Consider the following 18,235-nt stretch of genomic DNA (forward strand, 5'->3'; position numbering starts at 1 on the left):
CATAAATAAATCATGTTTTATAGGTACGGCCAAAACGTGATGTATTTGGGTCTAAAAAGATAAACAAGTGACTATAACACAAGCTCTAAATACAACAGTAGAAGCCATGAAGCGTGGAGGTTGCGATGCAATAATGAACAGACGTCCCTCTGCGAGTTCAACACCAGTAAACACACACAAAATGCTTATCTTTTCATTATTTATTCATAATAGTCTATAACTTCTGATAAAATACACTTTGTTGTTTATAAGTGCTGATTACATTCACCCTGGAGTTTAAATGGAGACAAGAAGACAGACATATTGAACAAATTCATAGAGATGACAGTTGACATTTCCAAAATGGTGATGATTGCCCATGACCTCTTTGTGGACATTATTTCTATGAATTTCTCTTCTGAATGCACACACAACGGGTAGAACTTCACCGCCTCACGTTTCAGTCCCTTAACAAAGATTTCAGCTGCCTTTTGAGTTGTTTGATTGTGTTTGTTAATTGTTTTTTGCAGTGCAATCCAGTCCCCAAACACGAGTTAAATACAACATTCTAACATCACATTCAACCAAATAGGACCTAAATATTTATGGGGGAATATATTAAATTTGTGTTAACTAAATAAAACACTGGTATGCCAGTTTTAGTGAAATTACTATGCTACAAATTATGTGGAAAACTTCTCCGGACTCTAAAAAAACTATTTTCCACAAGACATAAAGCCCCATTTAATAATAAATACATTTAAAAAATGGACTTTGTTTAATCCACTGACCTACAAATGGTGCTTTAAAAAGAGATCTTTTAGTTTTCATAAGGTAATGACACAAACATTACACACATATACGACAAGATCTCCATGGGAACATACAGATCAACGAGATCCATTGACAAAAAGCTGGGATATTGATACCTGGGCAATTTCATTTATAAAAGTAAAGTTATTCTCTGTATGGTGGTCTGCCCAGTCCAAAACAAAATTATAGAAAAAAACAAAAAACGGACAGCCAATATATTATTATAGTAAATACCGTGTTGATTAAAACATTTTTTAAAAAAGGTTTTTTTTATATTAAAATATATTACTTTATGACTCTTTAAAAAAAAAAAAAAAAGGTGACTTGGCATGTTACCTTGAACATAATTTCTATGAAACAGGCCTTTACTTTGCACCTCTGGGAGATTTCAAAATAAAAGTCTTAATTTGAAAATTGCCAAAAAACCTTACCGAGGTAATTCTGAATGCTATTGTGAGGTGAAGCAGGGGTCCACGATGTGTTTACGTCATCCAAATTCATTGTACACATTATAGATGTGCGTTATTTAAACAGGATCCAGTCATATTTTGTGCTCCCGCCACATTAAAATGCTCTAAATTTCTCTGGAATAAGAAAGGCCATTTAAATATGGAGGTGTTCCACTCGCCTGTCAAAGTGACGCGTCGCTACGCTCAAATCATTTCATGATAAAAGCGTTTAGCATTTTTAGCATAAAGGTACTGTTTTTCTTCCATTTCATTTCCACATTAAAAAAAATCCTTTTGTAATAAACAAGATATAAGCAACGTGTGCCGCGCGAATACAATTAAAAACACATTTCTACATCTAGGAATATACTGTAAATATTAGCACATATTTACAGTTTTCTTCATGTTGCATTGAGTTTCTTCTCACTGCAAATATTTCAAAAGACAAACTTGCTTTTTTGTTTGTTTTTTGGGTGAATAAATGAAGGTTCACACAGTAGGAAGTGACCTAGAAAAGATCTCAGTCTGCCAAACGGAACATGTAGGCATTTTTATATATACATTATTATTATATATATATGTTTTTTTTATGAAGTACAGTACACAGGTACTACCTCATATCCAGGTGGTTTTTAAGTGCTTTGCCGTTTAACTGTTGGTCAAAAAATGATTTCATGGCATCAAAATGCCGTTCATTTATATTCTCTTTCTAAAACTATACATCTTCTTTTTTATTTGTTCTTAAATCCGATCAGTAATAAATGTATTTCTTTTAAATATAAAACAGTTACCGTGAGTTACACTTTCCTGCCACTCGTGCATAAATGCCAGGATGTCCTCTACAACGAATGATTATCATTAGCGCCCTTTATTTTATTTTTTAGCCTTTAAACCACAACTATCAGGCCGATTAATATAAAAAAGTGTCAGTCATTATGTTCTACAAAAATATCAACATTCATTTTTCCCTCCTTTTTTTCGTCGTTGTTAAACTACTACACATATATATACGTATTTATTTAAAAATATATATCACGCTAATCCTCACCGAGTGCAAACATTGCCAGACTTAAAATTTTCATACTGATGATTTTTTAAAAAACTGATTGGACATTTCTCTCCGAAAGAAATGCACGAAAGCAACCAAAAAAACGTTGCATCCGTGTCGTTGAAACAAAAAAAACATCCAGTGTAAATCCTCGGAAGTTCTTTTCGTCTTACAGCGGCCACGTGCTGGAGGTTGTTTTATCCTCCGCCCTCGCTTCAATCCGATTCATTAGTTCTCGGTATCGGTTCACGTCACCGCACGACCAAACACGACACGCACAGCTTGGAGGGCCCGATGCAGTCGTCGTGGCAGAAGGCTCCGCAGCCGCTGCACACGATCATGGCCTTCAGCCGGCAGTAGCACTTGGACTGCACGTCCTCCACGCCGCCGCCCTCCATGAACGACTGCCCGGGCGGCGAAGGCTCGCCGTGGTCGCCGCGGTCCATTGAGCGACCGGCGGGTATGGTGGTGACGGTCACCGAGAAGGACACCACGCCGCCGCCGGACTCGGCCGCAGCCACGGACGAACCGGCGCCGGCGTGGCTCAGCGTGTGAGGCACGGACATGCTGATGGTGCCGCCGTAGCGCGCCGCCGCCGCCGCCGCCAAGTCACGATTATCGAGTGGGAGATATGGCTGGGAGTGTCCTCCGTTGCTATTGCGGAGTTCGAGGTACTGAGAAAAGGCGGCGGCGTCTTTGGCGCCATCGACGCCGTCCTCCGACCCGCTCTCGGTCTTGATATCGGAGCGATGCTGAATCCTCGCCGCCTCCTCGGACGTGGTTATGGAGAATCCGTGCTGCTCCTTTTTGACCACCGAAGCAGGAAAGAAACATTTCCTGGCGGGTTCTTCTTCCTTAGCCTCCGCCGCCTCCTCCTCTTCCTCCTCCTCCTCGTCTTCTTCTGCGCTTTCCCTTTTCCAACTGGACAGGTTGGGGATGCCGGCCGGCTGCAGCAGCCTCTTGCTCGCCGGTCCTCGGCCGTACGTGGACACGTTGAGCAGGTAATGCCCCGTCACGGCGGGCTTGGGGATCCTCTTTCGACCGAGAAATCCGACGGAAATCCTGGACCGGTCCTCAGGTTCTTCTGCACGCACCGGCTGGTGGACTCTGTGTTGGTGCTGCTGAGGCCCCGGACCACCATGAGGCTGGCCCGGCCGGCCTTTCCTCTGCATCAGCGCCTGCAGGATCTGCTCCTGAGTCTCCTTATCGGGAGGTTCCCTGCGGTGTCTCGTGCACTCTGAGCCCGGTGCTGCCCGTCCTGCTGCATTGATCTGGTGGGACAGCTGATCGGACCCTTTGCTCCCACAGGGTACGTTCGACATCTTCACCTCCACCGGGGAAAGCGGTTTCGGGAGGACCTGCAGGAGCCGAGCGACCAGTGGGTTGTTTGCGGGGAGACAGGAGCTGGTCTCGGTTGATCCAGCGAGTGACGGGTTCTCCTGTCCCGTCACAGAGTGCAGAGATGACGGAAAGTGCTGAATGTCAACGCTGCCGGTTCCTGCGCCGACAGAACCGGCAGGTTGGCGTTCTTCATGGGTTCTGGTGGGGTGAGAAGTTTGAGACCAGTTTGGGTCCAGCGGGCGACATGGAGGTGCAGCGGTCCGACTGGAGCTGCAGCTGGAGGCTGGTAACCCGGTCGGGGCCGTTGAGCTCGGGCTCGCCAACGGCCGTGCCTGCTCTACACCACCTCCTCCTCCCCCCGGGCCCGGCACCGCTCCCTTGGCTGCGGATGACACTGCGGCGGCGGCCGCTGCTGCTGCCCGCTGCGCCCGGGCGAGCTGAGCTTTGGCTTTGATGTCAGCCAAAGTGCGAGCGCCGGTGCGAACCGGGCTGCTGAGCAGGGCCGGGAGGGGGGTCCTGGGCGAGACCGGCCTCGTCGACGAAGGAACGGGAAGAATTTGTGCCGCTGGGATCTGCAGAGTGAACAAATGTAAAGAAGACATTCATATGCGAGTAAAATGCTAAATGAAATACTTCTGTCTCGTGTCATCGCTACGAAACCGTAACGAAGGTGTGTCGATGCATCTGGGAAGCTCAGACTGGAATACACTGATAACATAGATCCACATCAGGAGGTGCAGGAGGGGCTTGAGGCATTTCTAAAGGATATTTGATCATTTTTGACTCAGCTGCTGGCGCGCCCCTGTAAGCGCTGTGAACGTGTGACGGCCGCCCGCCACCGGTCCAGTGGGGAGTTCTGTGTGTTGACTAAGAGACAGATGGAGGATCAGAGGAGACTTTGGACTCACACACATGTTCTCCTACCGTGAGCGGTGGAACCCTGGGATGCGTCGATGGAGCCGGAGCGGCGGCGCTCGGTGCGGACGACGCTGGGGGAAAGACGGAGGAGACGCGGGGCCTTTTCTCTGGAGTGGAATCATCCCCGATCTCACTGAGGGATTTCCTCTTCAGCGGCTCCGAGGGCTCAGAGACGACCTCCGTGCTCTCCTCGGCCGGCGTAACGACGGACATCGGCCGATCCTCGTTCATCTCCAAACTAGTCATCGCCGGCGGTCGGCTCTTCTTCACAGGCGACTCGGGGAGCTGGGTTTCCTCCTCCTTCGCTCCCTCTTCAGCTGCCTCGGCCCGTTCGGCCGACCTCTCGCCGTCGGGTGCTTTCGTCGCGGCTGTTGGCGGCCCGGGCTGCGCCGCCGCGCCGCTCAACTGCCGATCCTCGGCGTACTGCGCTCGCCGTGTCTTCATGGGCTCGCCGGTGGAGACGGGCTCTCTCTGAGCGGGCTGCGTCTTCGGAGGATCCTTCGCGGGCCTCGCGTCTTTCGCCGCGGCAGCATCGCTCCGGCCGCCGCCGTCCTCGGTGACCTTGGGATCGGTGGGTCCTGTCTGGCGGGGCGGGGAACGCGGCCTGCTCGACTCGTGATGCACATCAGCCTCAGTCAGCTCTTTGGATTCCTCAAAGCTGAACCCAGAACTAGACGTAGAGAGATTAGGACGATAGAAAAACAAATAATAATAAATAAATCCACAAATCAAATGATTTGGACTCCTAAAAAAGGAACACAGATATTTAATAAAACACTGAGCTTTTAAAGGAATTATCAGTTGGGATTTAAAGTCATAACATCGAGAATTATGCTGCTAGTTTAGTTTTATAGATAAAAACATTACAATGTAGTTATTGTGACAGATTCGCTACATTTGTGTGAAAGAGTTGATGTGTTTTTTTTACTGAATTAAAAATGTCCTCCACCGGAGTGATGAGAGGCCTTCAAATGAACGATGAGAGGGGAGAATGAAACTCAAGAACACCTTCAGCATGTCATCCAGTGAGACTTCTTTGATTGGCCTCTCGATCCATCAGTCTCCACATTAGCTAACAGGTCAATTACATTAGATTTAGCCTATCTTGAAGAAATTAGATCTTTTGGAAATACAATATAATTTAACGAATAACATCGTACTTCTGTATTGTGATGAGGAGATGAGGACGTGTGATCTCACTCTGCTCTAAATAATCCTAAATATATACATCACCATTTATAACAATGCATTTCTGAGATTAGATACACAATCACGTCAATGACGTGAAGAGAAAAAATCCTCGATGTATTTTAATGTGAAAGAAACTCTCTTTTGGAAGAAGTGAAAAGGGAATATGCCTTCTCTAAAGTTCGTGATTATTGAATGAATAACACATCGTGGAGGAGGACTTACTTTTGCCCATAATAGTTCTCAAAGAAGACTTCCTTCCACAGCTCCACTCTCTTCTCCTTCTCTATTTCTTGGCGCATTCGTAGCTGCAGCTCGGGAGTGAATTCCCCTGCGGAGACAGACGTTACATAATAAAGAGAATAAAGAAAACAGACTCTGGTGGCGTAACCGTGCTTTGTGAATATGAATCGCAGGTTAACGCTGACCCTCAGCCAGCCTCTCCTTCCAGGACTGAGCCGCCGACGTGAAGAACTCGTTGTTCAGGGCAGAACCCGTGAGCTTCAGCAGGCCGTCCACGCAGGCCTGGGGGAGAGGAGGGGCCACGTTATGACATCATCACCACCAGCGCATCACTACGGTTGAACATCACTTCTTTTGAATCACTTTTTAAAACACATTTTTAAAGAACAGCTTTTAAGTGATGTCGTCCTTCTATGCAGTTATTTGGTTCCCCTTATTAAATTTGCCTGTTTTTTATTTTATATTTGTATCTTACCATTCTATTTGATTTGCCTCGATTCTCTGTAGAGCACTTTGTAAACTTTGTTTTTTTAAATAAAGTTATTATTATTATTATTATTTCCTTCTGTCAGTTGTGTTTCCCACATTATCAAAACAATATATACACATGTCAGTGACGTGCGGTGAGATTCATGGTTGGTGAGGCACTGACTCCTTTAGTGTCAGATTTACAAATATATAAACCCAAAAGGGGCTTATTCAATTGGCTCCTGGTTATTTCATGTCTCATCAGCATTCTCCACACAACACAGACGCGCACAAACGCACACGGTAGCCTACATATTACAGATACGTAAAACTTACTTTCGTACTTCAAGGCAAAAAATAAATAAATAAATAAACTTGACTCACAAGCATTATAGTCTTGTTTTGGAGTAATTCGATTATTGTGTTTTTCTGTCTGTGTGCTTGCTGTTTGTCCTGGCGATTCGAGAATCGCCGTCCCACCCACCCCAATGTGAATCTCAGAGCCCCCCCTCCCCAGGAGGGTGAACCCGCGTGAGATTCACAGAGTAAATTCCTGCTGGAAATCACTTCTATATATAAACTCTGTTTCGGCGCTCTGTGATGTCACTAGTGACGTCACAGCACAGAACCGGAAACGCTAGAACGCTAGCGCGCTTTTAGCATCCGCTAGCTAAACGGCGCTAGCCTGAATTAAGAAAAAGTTTGAAGCAAACCTTTTAGCTCCGTCGTTGGTCTACCTGTGTTAATCACGTCCACTTTTGACCGAAAGTCCAGTTTTGATACATGTTTAAGCTTAGATATATAATCCTCTTCCATGTTGGCAGTCTGGCGGAGCAAAATACAAAAACAAACGGACTTGACTCGCCTGGCGCCTCTGCGTAGAAGAAGCAGCAACAAGTACCCGTTGGCTCACTAGCGCCCCTTCAGTGAGGCAGAGTATTATCTGCCTCACCGCGCCTTTTCACTGCGGTTTTATTTCCCATCAGCAAAACTAAATATGTCACTTACAAACATTAAACTGTAATGGTTAAAGACCTTAGCCAGACTGTGGAAAATCAGGGTAAATAAACATATCTGCAAACATTATATTGGCGACATGCAGAGATACGGCAACCCGCACGGGCCAATTGCATCAACCCAGCTTGTGATGGATTGCGTAATCAGAGGTGAGGCTCGACTCGTCGCTGCCTCAACTCTCGATTCATCCTGCATTTGAACAGGAAATAGGCAAATTCAGCGATTTTGACTATAAAATGTTCGAAATTAGTCATACATAAAGATCGGTGGACAAATGTTAATATAAATTTGATGTTATCATTATTTTATTTTGTATTTTTTACTTTTTTTACTCATGATGACAGGTGAGGCTCTGCCTCACCTGCCTCCCCTGACCGCACGTCCCTGACTCATGTCGACCGATGGATTTCCAGGACTGTAAACCAAATTTCCATGGTGAAATCTCAGTGTATACACAAGTATATACCTAAAATAAGAGACATTAGTTTGATTAAAAGAATAAATATGTATATAAATGCATTTTCAGGAGTTTTCCAAAACTTTTGGGAATAAATTTTGTTTACGGTCTTTTCCAGGACTGGAAATAACCTTTTTTATTTTTTATTCCATAACTTTTCCATGTTTTCCATGAGCGTAGGAACCCCGTATAACACTTAAATAATGCGACAAGCACATAAGAAGTGTAATAATTTTAGAGCCACCTGCCGGTCAACTTCCGGGAGAAGCGTGAGCAGCTTCTGTTGGCGCTTCGGCGGCAGCGCGGAGAACGTGTACTTGTTGATGATCGCCCTGAGGTTGGTGTTCACCAGGATGGAGTCGGGCGTCTCCACGTCGATTCTACACTGTGTGCGTTTCAGCTGTCCTGCGACACAAAAACGGGAAGCAGGTGAACGCCGACACACACACCTGGCACCTGGAGTCATAGTTGTGTCATTTGGTTTTCCCCGTTAACATTTGCTGCTCATTTCACGATGTAAATGTGACGAAATATAACAATTCATTGTAACTAGATTGAGTTTTGATTGATTGTGTCTGTGTAAAGGCCCACATTGGAAATAAGTTGTGTTAAGATTTTGTTGGTTGGTTATATATTGATGGACTGGCGGCCTGTCCAGGGTGTCCCCTGCCTTTGCCCTATGTCAGCTGGGATCGGCTCCAGCGCCCCCGAAAAAAGGCTAAATAATGTCTTCTCAGACAAATAGTGCATTTGTTAGGGACTACTTTAAGCTGCGGATGAATACATTGTTGGTGCACTTGTGAGTATTTACTGCTAAATGAACTGCATTGTGTGATGAGAGAACATGTGGTCCAGTGCAACACTGTGGCTTCTAATATATCAATAAATATTTACTATATGTATTGTTCCTGGACAGTAAGAACTAAATGTATCGCCAAAACTTTGTTCAAAATTTCTTTATTTATATGAAATTATCGTAATTAAAATGTGAATCTTGAGTAATGTCCAAAAAACCGTGTTGTGTGAGGTCATAGTGACCTTTGACCTTTTCCCTTTGACCTCCAAAATCCAATCAGTTGTCGAGGCGGAAGGTTTACGCCAAAATGTGAAGGCGTTCTTGAGAACATAAGAGAAACATAGAAGTTTACTGGATTAATTTAACGTAGAAGTCTGACGTACCTGCACCGAGCCGGCATGACCTCTGAGACGCCTTCCGAGGGACGACTGGGTGGCACGAGTCTGGAAGTTATAACAGGACAAGGCATAATACGTCATTCAGGGTCAGAACTGTGTCCAGGGTTCATACACATGGTGACCAATGGATGAAATCACGGTGTATTCATGAAAAGTGAGAAAATGTCGTAATTAAACTAACAAAGAGAATTCCAAAGCATAACCTTAAATGACTCAAATAAATGAGAGACAATAGTTTAGAGTAAAAGAATAAACATTCATGTCTTTTCAGTTAAGGTGCGTTCACTTGCAGCGCAAAAAAAATTGCGAGTATGAAAGAGCGAATGCCGGCTTATATTTAGAGCGTCATTCTTTTAAAAACATATTAATTATTTAAAACACAGCGCGAATGCAAAATTTCCAGGACTTTTCCAAAAAAATTTAGATTTTCTTTTTCAGGACTTTTCCAGGCCTGGAAATAACTATTAAAAAAATTCCATGACTTTTCCAGGTTTTCCAAGACCGTACGGACCCCGTGTGTGTGGATAATCACGCAATGAGCGTTAATATAACATCCAAAGTGACACTATTAGTCATTTCATATTCTGTGTGTGCAACATAACAGCCGCTGCCTACCCGTCTTGGAGGCGATGTTGTCAGCCATGTCTTTGATGGTTTTCAGGAGCAGTCTGGGGCTGGAGGTGGTCGGCATCCTCCCCCGCTGTCTGCGCTGGTTTCTCTGCTGCTTCAGGGCCTGGAGGAGAAAACAAAACAGTGTGAATGTGCAGAAACCCTCCGTTTCCCTGCGACTTCTCCCTTGGGGGGGGGGCACTCGGCCAGTTAAATAACAGCCGAGTAGCAGCTCGAGCCACGAAACACGTGTTGCGCAACACAAGCATAAATCAGCTCTGCGTTGTGAATCTGTCGAGTTCGCCTCGCAAACACCTCGTCGTCTAATTAAAGAAACGAAATCCGAGACGGTCTTTGTCTTAAGAGGGGAAAGAAGTACACAATAAGTGAATATGTTTGCCAAATTGTAAACCCGCTCGTGTTCCCTCCACCCAATAAAGGAACACTAATTGGCGTGACGCAGGTAACACGCCGCAGCAGCACAGATGGAGTGGATTACAATATGTGCAATCAAGAGAAATCTAATTAAGTGTAAACGCAAAAAAAAAGCACAATAAGAAAAAAAAAGTTGAACAATGAGGACAATAACACTGTAAAACCAGCATTTTTCTTTAAAAAAAAGAATCAACACAAGATGTTTTACAGGTAGAGAATTGAAGGAGAGTTTTGTGACCTGCTGATGAGCCGATGCGGCGTTGTGTACAACACGTACACGTTTACTTTGGTCAAGAAAAACAAATCTCATTTTATGAGTTTGTCTTTGTACAATGAGGATTCAAAAACATGACATTAACGCTAAAATTACTTATGGGTGACAATGTTATTGAAGTCCTATTTACTGTATATGGTTTGATAAGATGGATGGGTGATTGTAAAACCGTAAAGGCTTTAAAATCCTATTAAACGGCCTGTGTCAAAAGAAGTGGAATTAAAAATAATAATAATAATAATAATAATAGTGATAACAATAACAATGTGTCCGTGAAAACAAACACAAGAGGAGTGTGACAGCGTATTTTGACACGTGGATTTGAGGTGTGAGATTCAGATCAGAACTGTTGATGTAATAATCAGGGTTCATACACATGTTGACCAATGGATTTCCAGGAATTTTCCAGGACTTTTCCATGAATCCAAACCAAATTTCCATGACCAAACACTTTGTGAAATCTCGGTGTATAAACAATCTTCGATTACACAAATGAATGAGAGAAAGGAATAAATATTGATATAAATGTTTATTCTTTTAATCAAACTGCGTAAATTAACACGTGAATGTAACACATTTCCAGGACTTTTCCAGGCCTGGAAATAATCATTATTAAATTCCATGACTTTTCCAGATTTTACATGACTGTACGAACCCTGATAGTTCAATCTGAATGTTAATGTGAGTAAAACTACGTGAATACATTACTCAACTCTAACTAACAAGTGTGTGTTTTTTGTTGCAGCAAGGGGTGGCAGGGATGTGTGACAGGAACTTGTGCACCGTGTGAGACGTGCTGGTGACGGCAGTGTTTGCTCAGAAGCTGTTACCAACACAATCAATGCATATAAAAATAAACAACCGGTCGGTACCTGCTTCAGAGCTTTCTTGCCATGCTTCTGCGACGGAGAGATGAGTTTACCGGGGACGGAGGGCGGCGGGCATCGAGGCTGCGGCGACGACAGCTGTGACTGCAGCTTGGAGGGAACTACGAGATGCAAGAGCACGATACGGATGGTGTGAGAGGAAAGAAAACACACTTCCTGAGGGCGGTGCACAGACTTTTACCACGTTGTGCTTTTGTTTTCATGAAACTGAAAACCAATACCGTGCACAAAGAAGCAGATTGCATTACCTTTCAGAAAAAATGTATATCACGTGACTAAAAATGGGCCGAACGTGTCAACAGAGAGATTGTTCACGACGACCTCTTTGCTCCTTATTTCTCTTTCTATGTTCCACTTGCTTCTCTTCTTGATGCCACTTAATCTGCATTTGACTCTGTGGCTCTTTGCATTGATTAGTGCAAAAATAAAACGATATCCTCCCACTGGGTTTCTTGCTTGGCGGTTTCTCGCTGCGTAATGAGGAAGCGGTCGCAGGTCGTGTTGAGAAAATACAGTTTCCTGTTTTAACAGTTCACAAGTGGCAGAGATAAATAACGAGAGTCAGAGAGAAGATTGTTCTTGAAAAAAGATGTTTTGAAATTCGCCGCACAATAACTATAATAATTAACAATAAGATGATTTAGAGGAACAACTGCCAAGACGTGCTCCGCGTGCAGCCTGGAGATTCACCAAAGACTTTACGGACACGGTGCGTTTACCTAAAAATATTTTAAAAACTCACCTTTTGCCATCGGCATGTTTGATGCAGAGTGTATTCCGGGAATTATTTTTCTTGGAGGAGTCAACGTAAATTTATGCTCGCCTCTTTTTTACTGCTTCTTCAACTGGTTTCCTGTGTTTCCGCGATGACTTTTCACAAACGGCTGCTGAGGGGCGTGAACCGCCGTGGTCATGACGGAAGCTCGGTAACCAACCAGCAAATGTGAACTAATGAGTAGTATGTATCACCTATTGACAAGCTTTTATTCTTTAATACTGTAGAGCACAGGTGTCAAACACATGGCCCTTTATATCCTGTGCTTTTATTTTGAAGGTTACAAATTAAATGGATTTGTGTTATAATATTAGTAGGGCTGTGAAACGATTACAATTTTTAATCGGGTTAATCACAGGTTTTTGTGGATTAATCATGATTAACATGATTCGTTACTTCGAGACTGGATTACTGCAACTCCTTATTAGCAGGCTGCTCTAATAAATCTCTTAGGTCCCTCCAGTTGATCCAGAATGCTGCAGTGTCACTAAAAAAAAGAAGAAAAGAGAGATCACACATGCACTAGCTGCTCTGCTGCTCTGCCAGTAAATCAAATCATCATTTAAAAATTCTTCTTCTGACCACCAAGCCTTGATTTGATTGGTGATGCCATCATATCTTAAGGCTTTGCTCGTACCATATTGCCCACTACTAGGCTCTCTAAACTAAGAATGACTACTCTAAGTGTGTTCCTAGAGTCCTAAAGTAGAAAAGCCAGCCAAGCCTTTAGTTATCAAGCTCTTTTTTATGAACCCCCAATTTCAGTCCAAGACCGGACACAGTCACCTCGCTTAAGAGTAGACTTAGACCCTTCTTCTTGACAGAGCTTATAGTTAGGGCTGAATCAGGTTTTTGCCTGGTTTGGTATGCTGCTATTTTGGCTATATCTGCTGGGGGCTGCTTTAGGATGCACTGGTACCCCTATCTCTTTTCTCTCTCTCTTTCTGAATTTTTTCATCTCTTCATCACGTACTAACTCTGCTTTTCTCCCCCCCTTCCCTTTTGGCTTCGTCTCATGGGGTCCCGGGACCCTACATGGGACATAATGGCTGCTCATGGATGGATCTGTCTGGATGTCCTGCTCGCCACTCCTCCTGCCTGCCATGTGCCTCCTGTCCACCTCCACCTCCCTCCTCCACTCCTCCATCATGGCCTGCTGTGGAGGAAGATGCGCTATTCATATGATATATACAATATACTCTATTCTCATATTGTACATTCTGTCTATTAAATATTTTAACTTGCTTAACTCTGTCTCTGTCTCTTCTTACATCCCTTCCCTCTGTCCATCCTAGGATTCTTTCCTCCTCCTCCCTCCTTCTTCCCTTTTTTTTCCCCCCTTTTTTTTTTTTGGTTTTCTGGTCCTTTTGGGGCAGGATGTCTGTGTGGGGCAGGGTATTAGTGAATTGAATTTTAAAATATACAAATTGAATTTGTAATTTGAAAAATTAATCACATATTAGTAATATTACCGATATTCTCGGTATATTTTGTGAGAACATAGAGATTTATGACAAAAGACGGATATATACATTTATACATTCTTCTATACATTGGTGCTGCAACTCAGCAGTTATTTAGCAGTTTTCTTCCATATGGAACATTAATACATCTTCATTCTAAACAGAATGTTTAACCCTCCTGTTACCTTTCGGGTCAATTTGACCCCATTCAATGTTTAATGTCGGTGTTCTTTGGGGTCAATTTGACCCCAGGCTGTTTTTCACTGTCAAACATATCAGAAATATCAACTTTTTTATTTATTTAAAGGGCTATTTAGGTAGTCAACAAAAAAACATAAAGTACCTCACACTTAAACTTGGGAAGCAATATTAATTCTAATAATTTTCTGGAGGTTTTAATTGCTGGGGTAAAATTGACCCCGAGGGTAAAATATGTTAGTAAATGTAAAGGTAACAGGAGGGTTAAACAGAACATTTTTCTCTTGTTTGTCAACCATTAACTCCACCATGATACAATCTAAAGGCCTCTAGTCTTCCTCTAGCAGCTGCTGAGGCAAACTGACTGTGTGGGTTTTCTTCATGAACTGGGCCGTGATGAAAGGGACGGCGGGACACCGCTGCAAAGCTGAAACCTCACCGGCCCGGACAGGTGGACAGATTGACAAGTGACTTTTTTGCTCGGTCCCGATGCGCGCACGGAGCTCTGTGGCGCGAGACGGAGATCGATAAGTGTTAACGCAACGCGAAGAGACAGAAATGACATGCTGCTGTGGAGATACGATCAACAACAGACGTTTAGTTTAATAAAAGAACAAAGACGTGCTCTAGAGAACATGTCAGGGGCGGGCCAATCTTTTAATGTCATGCGATCTACCGACACTACGCCGCGATCGACTGGCAGGTCGCGATCGACGTGTTGAGACCCTGATCTACAGGAAGTAAAAGTCGTAACAAGGTTTCCGTAGGTGAACCTGCGGAAGGATCATTACCGATGAACAGACCGCCTGCATGAGAGCGGACAGAGTTCAGATTGAAGTGGTGTATTGGAAGCTCATTTTGCAAGTGACTTTTTTTTCGTCCTGACGACCAACAACAGACGGATTGGAAGCTCATTCTGCGCATGCGTTAAATGCGTAAAAAAAACAAAACTAGTTAAACCTGTAATTGAATTAACGCGTTATTTTTCACAGCACTAAATATTAGAGAAATGTTCTTGTGTACAATATTTCTTCTCTCAAATAAACAATAATCAAATGCAAAGAGAGTTATTTAACAATATGTTCGGGAGTAGTTTATACACTGCTTCAGTTACACCGGCCCTTTAAGAGGCGGCCATGATGCTGATGTGGCCCACGGTGAAAATGAGTTTGACACCCCTGCTGTAGAAAGAGTTTGAAGATAACGTATTGGTGACGTTTTTTTAATTAAATTTTATTCTAAAATGAGATAATGCACAATGGTATCTGTTAACATCTCCATTAAATATTCACATGGTCTGTAAACTCTTCTAAAAGAGGCTCTACTTAGTGATGTACAAACGGGGCGCAGTACCTCTTCGCATCCACCGGCCTCTCCTGACGTCTCCTGCGACAGCACCGCTGCTGTTTTCCGTGCTTTGGGAATCCGACAGGTTGTCGCTGCTCTCTTTGGTGCTCTCCTCGGACAGCTCCTTCGCCGCGTCCGAGATGTCCTTCTACGAAAAAATAATGAAATAAGAGGACACAGAGATGGACAGAAAAAGAGGAGCGGTTATCAAGCATCTTTCACGTCCATCCCATACTTCAACCTAAGCGTTCATGATTTGAGTACAAGAGCATGAAGATGTGTATATTTGGTTATGATGCTATAATGATCATTAACATAAAAGTAGTCCATTCACGATTTTCAAAGCTGCTCTATACGTCCAACTGACCTTTAATGTGTAGACCCCCATTCTGCCTGGGACTTTGTAGAAGATCCCCTCCTCTCCACGAGAGTTTGTGTGCAGCATTGCGTTCAGACATGCCAGCGGCGAGGTTCCACTGGATCATGAAAGGAGAAAAAAAACATGCTAATTACACATCTGTATCCCCAATAAATCAAACAGCTGGGAGAAAGACACAAGAAGGGTCGAGGCTGCTCTGATATCTGGGGAGAGATTGCCACCATCAGGTCAGATTCACGTCAGTGGAGCTGTGGTCAATTTACTGAATGCTTTACCCAGACCAATCTTATTATAAGGACCTGATATTCTTATATTAAACCGGTCCAGCAAAACTATGTCTTATTATAGTTCAGTCAAATATTTTCAAAGAAAACTTGAGTTAATTAAGAGTGCACAATAATGCCTCAGCAGCCATGTCAGAGACGTATCCAGGGGTACATAGTGAAGAAAAAATTACATGCATGTTATTTTATACAGTGTAAAATACAGTATGTTACGTAAAGTATGTTAAGCTAAATGTTTGGTAATAGAACAAATTGAGAAAAATGCCACATCTGTTTTTAATTTACAAAATTACACCAGTTAGGATTACTTGATAATTGATCTCCTTAAATTGACAACTCCCCCAATACATCTTTGGAAAAACATATTTTAAAATCTACAGAGTGAAAGCATCCTCATCGGGATCCATGCTTTAATTTGTTAGAATGTTGTTTAATTTACAATACTGAAAAGATATAAACTGTATACTGTATATGTTTTTATGCAACAGGTGGTTATAAATTACAGCAAGTCTATAGGGTAAAATACAAATGTGACTCTTACGCTGTCTATATGCAACTTGAACCTGGGACATGTAATTTTTAATAACATGCAAAAGGTAAACAAGGTGGAATTGCAGTGAGTGTGTTATATAAAGGGGGGGGGGGGCTAGCTTTTTCTTACCTTCTGGATGAGAAAAGTGACAATGAAACAAAAAGAAATGAAAGTTATTAATTGACTCAAATAAGCGTTGCCTATGTGAACAAGAAGAAGGGGAAGTATACGTGGAATGAGCGATCAATAACAGATGATGTCTCCTCTCTGAAGGGCATTTAATTGCTGTTGTAAAGCTAAGAAAACAGGACAAATATTTACCTTATTTCCTTCAGTCTTTCTCTTTGGATCACCTGCAAGATCTCTTTGTGGCTCATGGGCGTCTTGGGATATTTCTCCAAAACCTAAAAACAACCAAATATCATTATCATGAAAAAAAAGCACTTGTGGTGTTGAAGTGAGAGTGGTTGTTGGAGAAAAAAAACACAGGATGAAACAACTAACAAAGTTTCCACAACGCATTAAGTTCTCAGAATAATCCACACCACCAACATGGTGTCTTTTGGCTTTCACAGTAAATAATAGACAGTGTCTGGTTAACCTGTGCGTTATAACTAGGTTATAACTAGTGCATGTGTTATAACACAAATAGGGGTTGCAGCTACACAGAATTAACATACAATTATTATTCTAACTCCCCCCTAAAAACAAAATATAGAAGCAATAACAACATTAAAAAAAGAGAGGACAAAAAAGTAAGAAATAAAAACAAAAACAGTTAACCAACATCATGTAAACAAGTGTAGTCTGTAGACGGTTCACGTGTTGCAGCGACTCGGTTGTTTAGATACTATAATTAACGGTATTATAAATTGACCTTATACATAAGAGTTCAAGCGAAATGGAAACAATTAACAGCCTAGCTCGGTGGAGCTCCCGCTAATGTGAACTGGACAGTGGATGTCAACACGAGCAGCAAACGTGAAGCTTTAATTATGATATAGTTAGCTAGTGGCTTTTTATTTGGGTCCATCATCTAGCATGCTACGTTGGAGAGCTAGCCGCCGTGCTAGCAGCAGTCGTCCCTGTATTCTGGCACAACACAAGTTGGCACACACTAAATGAACACTTAGATGCATGTGGGCGTCCATGCGACGCGTGAACAACTATGAGTTTAACTTTAAATAAAAAACTAAACTTGTTGGACGAGCTAGCTCTGTCTCTCTGCGTTAGCAGGAGCTAGCGTGCTAGCCTGGCTAGCCGCGCCTCCCTGACGTGATTAACGCTACTTTACTTTACTCCACTTCTGTTCGAGACAAACGTGTCGTCCGTGTGAGGAGGCATAGGGTGTTGTTTGTTTGTTTGTAGTTTTGTTTGTTTCGTGTGTGAGTGGAGCTAACGTTAGATGCTTCGGGTGCACCCAGCTGACCGTCGCCACGCAACGGTGACAGCTAACTGGACAGTTCAGAATAACTGTCCCAACCGTCATAAACGGGGCCTCTCGCGCGCGACACATCTTCACGAGCAGGTCATGCACTCGTAAAAAACAGTCGTACAAGTGGTTCAAGGGGGAAGAAGAAAAACCCACAACAAACAGGCAGTTTACTTTATTTTTTTAAACCCCGTGCATACCGTTTTTGCGGCTTCCGCCCACGTCCTCCCCTTCTTCTTCGTCTGTCTCTCCCTCATTGTTGACGTCTTCTTGCGGACTGTTGAACGCCTCCGTTTCCAGTTGAAAATGTTGCGTTTAGTTACCGCGTAAGATCCACTCCGTCTGCCATGTTGGACTTACTGTAAAGAGTCACGTGACTCCGGAGGAAACGTCATCTTTACTGTATAAAGCTGTCATGGCAAAGTCTACTAAGTTCCCCCCATATATATATATTTCTTTTTTCTTCCTCATATATATGAAGAAAACAATTTATATATATATATAT

General features: G+C 43.1%; 1 protein-coding gene across 2 annotated transcripts; it reads right to left on the reverse strand.

The window, feature by feature from the left end:
* Positions 1 to 185: 185 nt before the first annotated feature.
* On the reverse strand, positions 186 to 18,206 carry asxl2 (ASXL transcriptional regulator 2). 2 transcript variants are annotated; one of them, XM_056425784.1, is made up of 12 exons: positions 17,931 to 18,206; positions 16,620 to 16,702; positions 15,471 to 15,579; positions 15,110 to 15,248; positions 11,306 to 11,421; positions 9,731 to 9,848; positions 9,101 to 9,160; positions 8,166 to 8,326; positions 6,165 to 6,261; positions 5,962 to 6,067; positions 4,555 to 5,218; positions 186 to 4,202 (listed from the first exon to the last, which is right to left on the reverse strand). In XM_056425784.1, exons 1-12 carry the CDS (start codon positions 17,985 to 17,987, stop codon positions 2,541 to 2,543), a joined length of 3,372 nt encoding a protein of 1,123 aa, XP_056281759.1. In that variant the 5' UTR covers positions 17,988 to 18,206; the 3' UTR covers positions 186 to 2,540. The 2 variants fall into 2 exon arrangements, with proteins under 2 accessions (XP_056281759.1, XP_056281758.1); XM_056425783.1 differs by having other exon boundaries at positions 15,110 to 15,251.
* Positions 18,207 to 18,235: the final 29 nt, after the last annotated feature.

This window comes from Pseudoliparis swirei, chromosome 11 (assembly GCF_029220125.1).
Source record: "Pseudoliparis swirei isolate HS2019 ecotype Mariana Trench chromosome 11, NWPU_hadal_v1, whole genome shotgun sequence".
Classification (NCBI taxonomy): Eukaryota; Metazoa; Chordata; class Actinopteri; order Perciformes; family Liparidae; genus Pseudoliparis; species Pseudoliparis swirei.

Coding starts and splice junctions, on each gene's coding strand:
- asxl2 (XM_056425783.1), bottom strand. CDS start 17,987: ATGAGGGAGAGACAGACGAAGAAGAAGGGGAGGACGTGGGCGGAAGCC. Junction 6,068..6,164: donor GAAGGAGAGGCTGGCTGAGG/GTCAGCGTTAAC, acceptor CTGTCTCCGCAG/GGGAATTCACTCCCGAGCTG. Junction 4,203..4,554: donor CCAGGGTTCCACCGCTCACG/GTAGGAGAACAT, acceptor TTCACTCTGCAG/ATCCCAGCGGCACAAATTCT.